Below are 13,566 nucleotides of genomic sequence, written 5' to 3'. Positions count from 1 at the left end.
GCCACATAAGGCCTGCATTTACATTATTAGGGTTGAGCTGATGGATTCTGTTAGTAAATTCATAGACAAAATGAAAACTCAATTCAACAATTGATAATGGCCCATAATGTCCTGGGAGCATTTGTCAATTAATTATTTAAAATATGAATTTTGATACAATACTTATATACACAAAAGCCTACTAAATAGACTGCTGTATGATAATCTCTACTGTGTCTTTCCTTAACACTGTGTAGTACCACCCATGGAGAGTATGTGGAACTGTAAGGACTAGAAACCTACTGGTGCAGGGTATCTGCGGGGGATCCGAGTCGCTGCGATAGTACCCGTTGCGGCACACACAGTTGGTGGCCCCCTCGTTGGTGGTGCGACTGTTGATGGGACACTGGAGACACAGGTGGTCCCCCTGGGAAGACTTAAAGAACCCCGAGCCACACGCTGCAGATGAGAGAGAGTGAGGGAGAGGGAAAGACAGAGGGAGTTAGCGAGAGAGAGTTTATGAATTAACTTATTATACTAAAGTGACATAAAATGGCATACTCCAGACATTTTACAACATGACAGCTTGAGAGGAAAAAGGGTACAGAGTCGATAGAAAGACACATTTCCAGACATATAATAAAATATTGGTCTTGAAATGCACAGACATAATAAGCTTTGGCATGTCCTTCTTCATATGGTTAATAAAATATACCTTCCAGGAGTCTGAGGCTTGTTGCTATTCAGGTTTTTGTCTCATGGCATTTGAAACTCTGGAAGAACAGAGTGAGGCGTGGTCAAAAAGACTTTGAAATCTGGTGGTCTGGAATTGAATGGTTATACATATTCTACAACTGTGTTGGAGTAGGGTTTAGAGAGAGAGAATGGGATCAGTAGCAAATCTTATTGGGATCGGTAGCAAAATATTACCACCATAGGAGGCTACTACTCTGAGGCTACTACTCTCCATCATATATTCTCCTCCATGATTTCCCACAATGTCTCACTGTACACTTGTAGTTTGTGTAGAACCCTTTGTTCCAAACAGCACATACTGCTAACCAATATTCTACACAAACCATGGAGTGTGTCATCTGAAACAGGGGTAAGTGATGTGAAATACCATCTTTTATGTTTTATTTTATTTAACCTTTATTTAACTAGGCAAGTCAGTTGGCCATCCCCAGCTTCCAATTGGCTCATTCATCCCCCCTCCATTCCCCTGTAACTACTTCCCAGATTTTTCTGTAAATCAGAACGTGTTCTCAGTCTACTTACCTGGTAAAATAAGGGTAAAATAAATATGTAAAGGTTACTACAGCCTCCAGCTTTGCAAGCAAATCCAATCAAGATGGTGTGAAAGCAATTAGATGCCTGGCTGTCACTTCCTCAACTTTCTGGATTTGTCCCAAATGGCACCTTATTCCCTATATAGTTCACTACTTTTGACCAGGGCCCATAGGGTTCTAGTCAAGAGTAGTGCACTATAAAGGAATAGGGTGCCACTTGGGACACATCCTCTGACTGTCTGACACTGGCAGAGACGTGGTAGTCTATCCCAGACCTCTCTGGGGTGCATTTATCCAGTCTGTGTCATGCCAGTGGGAACAAATATATACAGAAGTATATTTATTATACCTACTATTACCACATTATTCTCTTGTATTGAAAGAGTGTTTGCCTCTTTTAAAACATGTTTCATCTTATTGAATTCATTTAGGTTTTGTCTTATTTCCCAAGAGGTCCAAACACTCCCTAACAAACCCACTGGGCACAGACGTCAGTTCAACGTCGAGTTTCGATTTACATTTGGTTGAGTTCTCCACTAACGTTAATTCAATATGAAAGAAAAGAAAATCACCCTGTCATTGTATTTAGGTTTAAAGTTCCTTAAGTTGATGACTTTTTCCAATCAGTTTTCCAAGTTGATTCAACGTCCTCACATTGAATTTTGTTGTTGAAATTACATGGAAACATGGTTGATTCAACCAGTTTCTGCCCAGTGGGAGGTATCTCACATCATCCCTCTTTGAATAACTGTCCTGTCTTCCACTTCCACAATGAGAAGCTCTAGGAATCCTAGGCGGTCAAAGGACAGCCAGTGTGACGAGACAAAAGGAAGAGTCTGTTGGCAGAGGGTCCAGGGAACCCCCATGGCTAGACCCAGATAGAGAGGAGGACTGAAGGGGGAGAAAAAGGAGAGGGGATGGACAGTTCTATGACAGAGAGTCATTCAATAAAGGAAGAAAGTTGCACACTCAAATATAGTATGGACCAATGTCATCCCAGCCCCTGGATCTTGGGTCCTGGATCCTACCACCATAGAAATATAATTACTAGAATGGGTTCCCCCTTTGAAGTCACTGAGGGTGCATTCAAATTACAGTGGTCTCAGGTGTTTTTCCCATTCCACTCATTCTATTTCTATGAAATTCTATTTCTACCACAACACCACCCTCCAGAGATAAATGTGTTATGAATCCTACAGTACAGTAATGAATAACAAACTAAAGGCTAAATAACAGCCATCATTAAATCTTGTGGAGAGCTATTGACATATCTGAAATGGGTTATCTGAATGGAAATGGGTCAGTAGGAGGCACCCTTTCCTCTGGTCTAAAAACAATATCCCAATTCCACAGGGCAGTGATTGGGGACATTGCCCTGTGTAGGGTGCTGTCTTTTGGATGGGATGTTAAACAGGTGTCCTGACTCTCTGTGGTCACTAAAGATCCCATGGCACTTATCGTAAGAGTAGGGGTGTTAACCCTGGTGTCCTGGATAAATTCCCAAGCTGTCCCTCATACCATCACGGTCACCTAATCATTCCCAGCTTATAATTGTCTCCTTCCTCTCCCCTGTCACTATTCCCCAGGTTGTTGCTGTAAATGAGAATGTTCTCAGTTGACTTACCTGGTAAAATAAGGGATACATTTGAGTATTTTTTAAAAAGGCTGCATGAGGTGTGTGACTATGATTTGCAAAAAAAGCGTGCTGTTTTCCATTAAGCTGGGCATCATTCACAAGTGATAGGCTAATATTATCACACTATTCTAAATGTAATCTTGTTTTTACATATTCTAAATAATATATGTGTGAAATTTGTTTTGATATATAATGGACCATTATCATGCACCTGCCTCGAAACAGGGGCAGTGGAAAAAATGACATGTCTATACACTTAAATAGCAAATGGAGGATGCTTTTCCTCCAGGTAGGCTGCTTTTCCTCCAGGTAGGCTATACTCGTGTTGTAAAGAGAAGCAATGTGCTTAATATTAGGAAAGTTGAGAAATAAATATAGTAGGCCTAGCCTATAGAAAGCTGATGGAATCCTCTTTTTAATTAAGGCCATCACTCTGTATTCTCACACAATTGCATCGCCTATAGAAATGTTGAGCAATGGGCTATCAAGTGTTTGATTAGATTTTCGATTACAGGGACAATAGAGAGCGGGGTACCAGGGAAGTTGGTAAGTTTGGTAGGCTACTAATGACCATAAGCAGCATCAGAGCTTGGAGAAGCCTAATTACCGTGACTAAATGGTCACGTGGAATTTGACTGTCGTCATGACACGTGACCGCCGGTGGGGCGGTAATACGGTCATCGTAACAGCCCTAATCAGAACCTTACTGCTTATTGGCGCACACACACACACACACACACACACACACACACACACACACAAAAAAAAAGCAGTTTCATATACGGCTGTGAATAGAGCAGTCTTTAACATCAAGCTGATTGTACTTTTATGGCTCAGCAGTTTCATGCCCTGAGTAAAGAAATAAGTAGTGTTAACTGTCCATTCAGGGAACACCTCCTCCATTTTTCATATATCTATTCATCTGTGTTTGCCTTTATTATTTCAATATTCTCCCGGTCGCCTGAAATACCGGTCTCAAGAGGTGATTTCCCTGCTTCCTTTGTCACCTGTAATAAGAACCTATTTCTTTTTGCTGTTATTTGCTGTTATTGTTTTTTAGATCTCTTGGTCTTACTAGTGTACTGTGGTGTGAGTGAGTCTGTCTGTGTGTGTCTGTGCACGCCTGTAAGTGTGTATGTGTATTGATGCATGTGTACATTGTGTACAGTGTGTGTGTGTGTGTGTGTGTCCAGGTGTGTACACTAGCGGGTGAGTGATCCGTAAATGTGTGACCACGAGAACAGTGTCAAATCATATTAGACATAGAAACAGAGGCTTTGGCATTCCCACTGACGTAAGGTGTTGAAACATGGTTCCCTTCAAAACATAAGAAAATAGAGCATCAATTCAGAGTAACGAAAGCTATTTACAGGGGCTAAATAGTCAAACAGGCAAATCACATACACTACAGTGCATAAAGTAAACCAAAGTATTGTATTATACTGTATAGTGTGAATGAAATATGACATGATCATTATGGAGGCAATGCAACATCCATCCATAAAGAACCAGAGGAACCAGAGGAAGGTTCAATGAGTATGTTAGTGACTGACTCACAGTGGTGGAAAAAGTACTCAATTGTCATACTTGAATAAAAGTAAAGACACCTTAATAAAAAATGACTCAAGTAAAAGTCACCCAGTAAAATACTACTTGAGTAAAAGTCTAAAGGTATTTGGTTATAAATATACTTAATATACTCAAAAGTAAATGGAATTGCTAAAATTATTTTTATTTATTTATTGTTATTGACAGATAGCCACCATGGTCACACTCAGACAGGTTTCTGGGCACGATAGAATCGATTCATGATGTATAAATTCAACATGAGCAATTCAACATGAGCATTGTTAAGAGCTAGTAACATTAGCATTGTTAAGAGATTTACAAACAAATAATTCGTGTTTCGTGAGTCTGCCAGATCAGAGGCAGTAGGGATGACCAGGGATGTTCTCTTGATAAATGTGTGAATTGGACCATTTTACTGTCAAAATGAAACAAATATTTTGGGTGTCAGGGAAAATGTATGGAGTAAAAAGTACATTATTTTCTTTAGGAATGTAGTTAAGTAAAAGTAAAAATAGGCAAAAATATAAATAGTAAAGTAAATTACAGATACCTTAAAAAACAACTTACTTTGTATTTTTTACTTAACTGCTTTACACCACTGCTGACTCATTGGAGTCCACAGCTGCCACAAAAACGCTGGTTACTGTGGTGAAACCTACAAAATACTCTCACTCTCTTTACTGGGAAACTATGCAAAAGTCAGAGTCCCTTTGAAAGCTTGTTCATTTGATTTTATCTAACTTAATGTATTGTGATCAACCCTCCCATGTAACTATCAATATTCTGTTAAGTTTGAGCATCATTTATGATAATCACTCTATAAGTATTATCATTATTATGATGTTTTTGATGTTGTTACGACTGTCATTATCACTTCAATGGCTTTATGTGCTGTGGGTGTGAGTGCCCCTCCGCTCCCATCAATGTGGTTTTGGCAGCACCTATCTGAGCAGGTGTTAGTTGATGTGCGAGAGCACTGAGCACACTGTCATTTACTGACACTGTTACACAAGGACATCCCACTTCTCTGTGTGGCTATTCCCAGCCACGCTACATTAATTAGCCTATATGGTCAACGACGTCCATAAACTTTTGACTTTTGGTAGGTGAGGGTGTGTAATTATCGGGTGTACATCACTTCATAATGAATAGGTCAACCGCAAATAATGAATGCTTTACAAATATTGAGTCCAGGGCATGTTACAGGGTGGATAAGAGAGAAAAAAAATGTTTTTTCTCTCTCTCCTTTGTCTCGTTCTGGTGCCCAACTTCTCTCATCGTGGCCCGGCAGAGAGAAAGGAGAGCCGGGAGGAAGTGATATCGCCACTGACAGGAAGTGTCTGTTCGAGGCAGATCCTTGGATAGGCAGTTGGAGCCGGAGGGACGACAGCTCCGCTCCTCAAGAAACCTTTGATCAATGAGTCTGTCGGCAATGACAACGGCACACCTGCACTCCATCAAAAGGGGTTGCCCCCAGTAACAACTGTGTGGACAGCCACCAATCAGCAGAGATTAGGTCTGGCTCTCTGTCCTATCAGGCTGTTCAGGAAATGTAGACACTGACAGGATATCTAGGCTGGAGATTCTACTGTATGTGAACTGGAAGTTAGAAAGATGAAATCGAACTAGGTTTTGAAATAGAATTGATATGGAGATATACGTGCAGGTAACCTACAAATACTCTATAAGATTTTAAGTGCTTAATTAGGTATATGCCTTATGCAAATAGATGTCACTTTACAAAATATCTATAGATTGAAAAAAATGTAAGTGTTGGATTACATTATGTGATGCTACAGTAAAAAATGAAACTGAAAACACCTAAATAATCATGTTCTTTAGACACTTTCTCTTTACAAAATGAAATAATGAATGAGTCAACCTGATGTGGCATACCATTCTGGAGCAGTCAACATTTTACTTTGCCCTTATCAAGAGTTTAACAAAACAGGACATGTAGCAAAGGTCAATTTTTAAACAGTGCCTGACTTTGGTCCAGTAGCAGGTAGAGAAAAGCCAGTGCCATGCAATGTCGCTAACATTCTGAGGGGACATTCTCGTAATAGGGCGAGAAGCTGTTTGTGTTTCCCCACCGTATAGGCTATAAATAGGCCCACTTGCAAGCACACACAACACACAGTCTGCACTAATAGGCTCTGTCAGAGATGAAGAAGAGGCACTTGTATCAGAGAAGCTGATTTCAGGAGTGGCAGGGGTACTGAAAGCAATATCCCGATAGGTCACCTCCACCATTATCACTCTGTCTCCTCTACATAGCTAGCCCTGTGAATCTTTGAACACTCTGGGTAAGTCAAAACATACCGATGCAGTCAAATATATTGGCAACCAAGAAATGTACAATGCAGTGCAATGGAGCAGAATGTTCTGATTTGTCTTTTCAAAACTAGTTGAATGGTTAGTTTAATCCTGTAGACTCCTGCAACTTATCACAGATAAATTACCAGTAAATGAGAATCCCTTGCCTCCAACCACAATCATTTAAAGTTTGAATAATTTAGGCCATTTTGGTGAATGAAAAAACTAAAGTTCAGTTCAGATTTTCTTGTTGCTGTATAGTTGAAAATCAAACAAAATACGCATGAGCACCAAAAAAGAAATAGAAGAAATAGTGAATTTTGAAGAAATAGTGAATTGTGCAAGGGTGACAATATATTGGTCACATCTGTATCAATTGTGTGTGTGAGAGAGGGGGAGGACAGAAAGACAGAGAGAGAAAAAGAGGGATGTGTGTAACTCAGTTTCTGAGGGAGTCTAATGCACCATGTTTGTAGGATTGGTGGTGAATTGAGAGGACAGTCTTTGCCCCTCATGCATTTACAGATCTCCTGACCCGTTAGTAAACACTTGGGCTTGGGAGTCTGCACTAACATAGTCTGACATTTTATTTTCAGAAAGACTTCCTTTTCAATGGCTTGCCTCAAATTACTATTTTACACCCAATAATCTGAGTGTGACAGAGCATACCATAGGAGCATCTGTTGGATGGAGAAAGAGAGGGGTAAACACTACAGGGTGTTGCCATGTTGCATGTATAGAAGCAGTCATGCACATCTCTCACATAAAGCGTAGTGTACTCTTTGCAAATAACCCTACAAATGTTTTTAAAAATGTATACAAAATTTTATTGTAATTTACAATGTAAGATTTGTAAATCTGATGTTGAATGAGAGGAACCTAATTGAGCATTTTATTTACACTGGGGGCAGCAGGTGACTTCTCTCTCTGTCATTATGTTCAATGACCATTGAATTCTCTGTAGAAGCCAAAACTCATAGGACAAGATCCACTGTTGCAGGAGATAACCCTGGTTTCCCCACAGGACAGTGTAAATGCCTATGGTGTATGTAGGGCTGGGCGAAATGGCCAAAATATCATATTACAGTATTTTTCAAATGTTTGACTGTATTTTACGGTATTTGCTGTGCTATCGCCTTTAGGATGTGGGACTGAGGAGCTGGGGTAATGCAATCTCTATTCATGTATTTCCTCCAAACATATGGCATTTCTGGTCCGAACATTGTTTACTGCATGTAAACCTGGAAGTATTCAGTGATCTCCAAAAGTATTGGGACATTAACCATTTTTTGTTATTTTGTCTCTGTAATCCATCCAGCACTTTGGATGAAATTAGCAGCTTTAATTTGACAGTATTTTCATCCATATCAGGTGAATCGTTTAGAAATCACAGCACTTTTGTACACTGTCCCCCAATTTTAGGGGACCAAACATATTGGGACAAATTCACTTATATGTGTATTAAAATAGTCTAAAGTTTAGTTTTGTTCCTATATCCTAGCACGCATTTTGGATGCATGTGCTGTTTGTTTTGGTTGTGTTTCAGATTATTTTGTGCCCAATAGAAATGAATGAAAATCACCCTCAAATTAAAGATGAGAGTCTGCACTTTAACCTCATAGTCATTGTATCATATCAAATCCAAAGTGCTGGCGTACAGAGCCAAAACAAAAACACAATGTTTCACTGTCCCAATACTTTTGGAGCTCACTGTAGGTTATTAATATATGAGTCGGCTATGGACTATATATAAAAGCTAAGTATTAGGTACAAAAGTAAGTATGATGGTGCCTGGTGATATGAAGTCTCTGTTTTCATTCAATTGTCATACGAGGCCTGCCATGTCAAATTACAATCACAAATAATGACTTCCTAAAGGACTAAACGAAATGTCACTGGGTATCACTGGGTGTAACGATATGACTAAAGTGCAGTGATACCACTGGCTACCCCTGGCTATTTAAGTGCTCCTCCCCCCAAAGATACAAACCATCACACCATGAAACATAGCAGAATGGGTCGTCAAGGGCTTCATTAGCAGTGCTTGATATTTCTAATCAAATGACCAGGGACACATGAAAATGAGCCCTCCCATGCTCATAATTAGTAAATTATGGCCGCCATTAAAGCAGGGAATTATAGGGGATTATTGTAGGGGGAAATGAGTGAGACATACTGCTGCCGCATGGCAGCTGAGGATGTTAGCCATCTCCATCCATCAGCTCCCGCCATTTAGATTCTGTCAATGGCAGCAGGGAGGGTGCTGCCAAAAGTCTCTCTTCATTCTTACTCCCCACTCGTTCAGTGGAATCATATCCGCCGGTACAGAGGAAAAAAAAGAGGAGTAACAATTGTCTGTTGTCTAGATGTGTCTAACGGTGTGTGTGTGTGACAGTGGTGCAGTGGAGAATAAACACATAAACACCGGTTACGCACCTTTTTATTTTGCCTGAGTGTTAACCCACTTTTATTGAAAGTATAGGGAGTGTTACTTTACTCACCATGAACGGCGATCAGCGTTTACACACCTATTTTTTTTAACACTGCATCACTGGTGTGTGTGTGTGTGTGTGTGTGTGTGTGTGTGTGTGTGTGTGTGTGTGTGTGTGTGTGTGTGTGTGTGTGTGTGTGTGTGTGTGTGTGTGTGTGAGTAGGACATTTTCCTTGTCTCTCACTACACTAGGGGTAAGTGAAGAGACAGGGATAGTGCTTTCTTGGCATACAGTGAGATCTCTATGAAAGTAAGGATGCAACCTGGACTCAGGTGTAGACGTAACATAGTAAATGTAAATCCGAGACACTCCAATAATAATAATGTCATAATTTACCGACCCATCCACCCTAACCAACCACCTGACTTTCGTTTTTTGCCTTAAGTAACCTTATGTAACCAATTATATTATACTGAACAAAAATATAAACACAACACGTAAAGTGTTGGTCACATGTTTCATGAGCTGAACTGAAAGATCCTATACATTTTTCATAAGCACAAAAAGCTGATTTCTCTTTAATTTTTTGCACAAATTTGTTTACATTCCTGTTAGTGAGCATATCTCCTTTGCCAAGATAATCCATCCACCTGACAGGTGTGGCATATGTAGAAGCTGATTAAACAGCATGATCATTCCACAGGTGCACCTTGTGCTGGGGACAATAAAAGTCCACTCTAAAATGTGTAGTTTTGTCACACAACACAATGCCACAGATGTCTCAAATGTTGAGGGAGTGTGCAATTGGCATGCAGGAATGTTCACCAGAGCTTTTGCCAGAGAATTTAATGTTCATGTTCTACCATAAGCTACCTCCAACATTGTTTTAGAGAATTTGGCAGTACGTCCAACCGGTCTCACAACCGCAGACCAAATATAACCACTCCAGCCCTCCACATCCGGCTTCTTCACCTGCGGCATCGTCTGAGACCAGCCACCCAGACAGCTGATGAAAATGAGGAGTATTTCTGTCTGTAATAAAGCCCTTTTGTGGGGAAAAACTCATTCTGATTGGTTGGCCCTGGCTCCCACTGTGGGAGTGGTCTATGCCCTCCCAGGCTCACCCATGGCTGCGCCCCTGCCCAGTCATGTGAAATCCATAGATTCAGCCTATTGAATTTATTTCAAAGGACTGATTTCCTTATATGAACTGTAACTCAGTAACATTTTTTTAAATTATTGCATGTTGAGTTTATATTTTTGTTCAGTATAATTTGAGTATGCAGGATTTACATTTACTATGTCACGTCCAGTCTATGAGACCAGGCTGGCTGGGACACAGGTCTACGGTTTAAAAACCTCTAATTACCATCAACACTCTACCCTTTACAGTACGTTCTTGATCCATCTTTCCGGGCATTAATTTCATTCCCCTAGTGATACTTCTGTAGTTAGTAAACCAAAGTCCTTATGTCCATGACACTTTATGTCTCTATCCTCTGGTTTATCACTAGTCTCACAAGTAAACATAATGATTACTTCTATATGGGAGGAACTTGGAAAACGTAAAAGTGAGACCACAACAATATCTCTCTCCTTCTCATTCTGCAACATGTGTAGACCCTAAGGCCAAACGCCCACATTAGCAGTAAACACATTATGTCAGCAGCTCTCACCTCGACACACGGTGCCATTCTCCACCGCCTCGTGCCCAGCCTTGCACATGCAGCGCCCGATGGGCACCATCCACTCCCCGTCCCCGTTACAGTAGAGCTTGATGGGCACGTCCACCTCCTCCCCGTTGGGCACGCACACACCCCGTGCTGCCACCAGGGAGGTGCTCTCCGCCCCTGACAGGGTCTCGGGGAACACGGCGCCGTTCAGGACCACGCGGGGGCACTTCCTGTAGAAGATGCGCACGGCGATCAGCGACATGCAGCCACCATAGTCCTGGAAGGCCAGATAGAAGCCTTGGCGTGACACAGGGCCGAAGCTTCGTACCTCCGTGTTGATTTTCATCACTCGGACGCCCAGATCCACCTGGGAGAAGCTCTCGTCGGCTGCGATGGTGTCGACCTTGATCCAGGGGTTTTCCATCCAGGCAGGGGACACCTTATTGGCCGTGTCTGAGTCCGTCTCGTAGTAGTAAAGGTTAAAGGTCTCCTTACAGGAGCCGGGGACGCTGGGGATGGAGCTGCAGTCCCGCACCGAGAACTTCATCTCCACGTGGATGCGCTGGGCCCCTCGCCGGCTGATGTACTTGGTGCGTACCCAGTTGTTCTGGTTGTTGTCAAAGACATTGCACACCTGGTAAGTGCGGATGGTGTTCATGTTTTCGTCGTATCCACTCACCTCCTCCCACTGCCAGGGACAGATAGAGCAAGAGGTCAGTTTAACATCCATGACCAGTGAAAACAAGTCATCAGTCAACATATTAATTTAACAGGACATTTGATTACTGGTCATTTTATTACTGGTCATTGTATTACTGTTCAAGGCAATAAAACCCCCAAAACCCATATTATGGTTATTATCACAATACATGTGGTAACAATATGATATGAAATATAATTGAAATACATAAATCATCCAATTTGACACTTTCCAACAAGTTTCTAAGTTACAATATCCAATTTAATAAACTGTCAGATAACATTGTTATCAGATAAGATTGCTATATTTCTGCATGTTATTTTAGACCTTTGTCTGAGCCAGACTTCACACCTCTTCAAAATTACTAACACAGTCCGTAGCAGTGGAGGCTGCTGAGGGGAGGACGGCTCTTAATAATGGCTCAGTGGAGGCTGCTGTGGTGAGGACGGTTCTTAATAATGGCTCAGTGGAGGCTGCTGAGGGGAGGACGGTTCTTAATTATGGCTCAGTGGAGGCTGCTGAGGGGAGGACGGTTCTTAATAATGGCTCAGTGGAGGCTGCTTTGGGGAGGACGGTTCTTAATTATGGCTCAGTGGAGGCTGCTGAGGGGAGGACGGCTCTTAATAATGGCTCAGTGGAGGCTGCTGTGGGGAGGACGGTTCTTAATTATGGCTCAGTGGAGGCTGCTGAGGGGAGGATGGTTCTTAATAATGGCTCAGTGGAGGCTGCTTTGGGGAGGACGGTTGGAGGCTGCTGAGGGGAGGACGGTTCTTATGGCTCAGTGGAGGCTGCTGAGGGGAGGACGGTTCTTAATAATGGCTCAGTGGAGGCTGCTGTGGGGAGGACGGTTCTTAATAATGGCTCAGTGGAGGCTGCTGAGGGGAGGACGGTTCTTAATATGGCTCAGTGGAGGCTGCTGTGGGGAGGACTTCTTAATAATGGCTCAGTGGAGGCTGCTGAGGGGAGGACGGTTCTTAATTATGGCTCAGTGGAGGCTGCTGAGGGGAGGACGGTTCTTAATTATGGCTGGAACGGAGCGAATGTTACGGCATCAAACCATGTGTTTGATGTATTTGATACCATTCAACCTATTCTGTCCAGCCATTAGCACAAGCCCTCCTCCCCAATTAAGGTGCCACCAACCTCCTGTGGACCGTAGATACCAAACATAAAATAGTACATTTTCATGTCAGACAATTGTCTTCCTGGGCTACATTGTTCGGAGGCTTGCACAAAGAGCAGACAGTCAGACTATTAAGCAATAAGACTCCCTTGAAGTATCACTTGGTTTGCGGCTTGACCTGCTTTCACATTGTTTATCTTCCTTACATCACACACACACTTGATAAATGATTAATTTCAGTATGACAAGAAAATCTTCCTTCAACATAATAAATAAAACAACTTTGCAATTCCTCAAACTCCCACCTTTCCAATTTATTTCCCCCAAATCACTTTGACTTAGAAGGTTATTTTGATTAACTCTAACGCCTACACCAGGAGGAGGTTGGAATTTATTGTCATGAATTTTGCCTTGAGGCAGCTCTACAGAGTGGTCGCTAGCTGGCACAGCCACAAAGTCATAAAATTGGATTTTAAACCTAACTCTAACCTTAACCCCACTGCTGACCTTAATGCCAAACCCAAACCTTAAATTAAAACCAAAAAGCACATTTTTGTTTTCATGCATTTTTACGATATAGCCAATTGTGATTTTGAAGCTGGTCCATCTAGCGGAAATCACTCAGTTCTGCCTCCAGGGCAAGATTCATGACAATAAATGTCAACCTGCATTTCTTTTCCTGCCTAAGACCTGAGATACAGTATTACTGCCCCTAATTGTTTTCCCACAACAGTGCTGTATGAACATGGCGGTAAACAAATAGGGGAAGTATAAATTCATGATATACTCTTGTTGTTGTTGTTCTACATTGGCCTTCTCATTGCTGCTACTGGAGACGATCCAAAAATG

General features: G+C 41.7%; 1 protein-coding gene across 1 annotated transcript in view; it reads right to left on the bottom strand.

Annotated features, from left to right (window-relative positions):
• LOC112222067 (ephrin type-B receptor 2-like) overlaps positions 1–13,566 on the bottom strand; it is a 50,273-nt gene that overhangs the window by 9,986 nt on the left and 26,721 nt on the right. Inside the window, exons 3-4 of the mRNA XM_024384645.1 lie at positions 10,898–11,582; positions 283–438 (exon numbers count right to left, since the gene is read on the bottom strand). Of these exons, the coding sequence (XP_024240413.1) occupies positions 283–438; positions 10,898–11,582 (841 nt within the window). The remainder of the gene's footprint in view (positions 1–282; positions 439–10,897; positions 11,583–13,566) is intronic.

This window comes from Oncorhynchus tshawytscha, linkage group LG22 (assembly GCF_018296145.1).
Source record: "Oncorhynchus tshawytscha isolate Ot180627B linkage group LG22, Otsh_v2.0, whole genome shotgun sequence".
Taxonomy (NCBI): Eukaryota; Metazoa; Chordata; class Actinopteri; order Salmoniformes; family Salmonidae; genus Oncorhynchus; species Oncorhynchus tshawytscha.
This window is presented reverse-complemented; position numbering and strand designations above follow the sequence as displayed.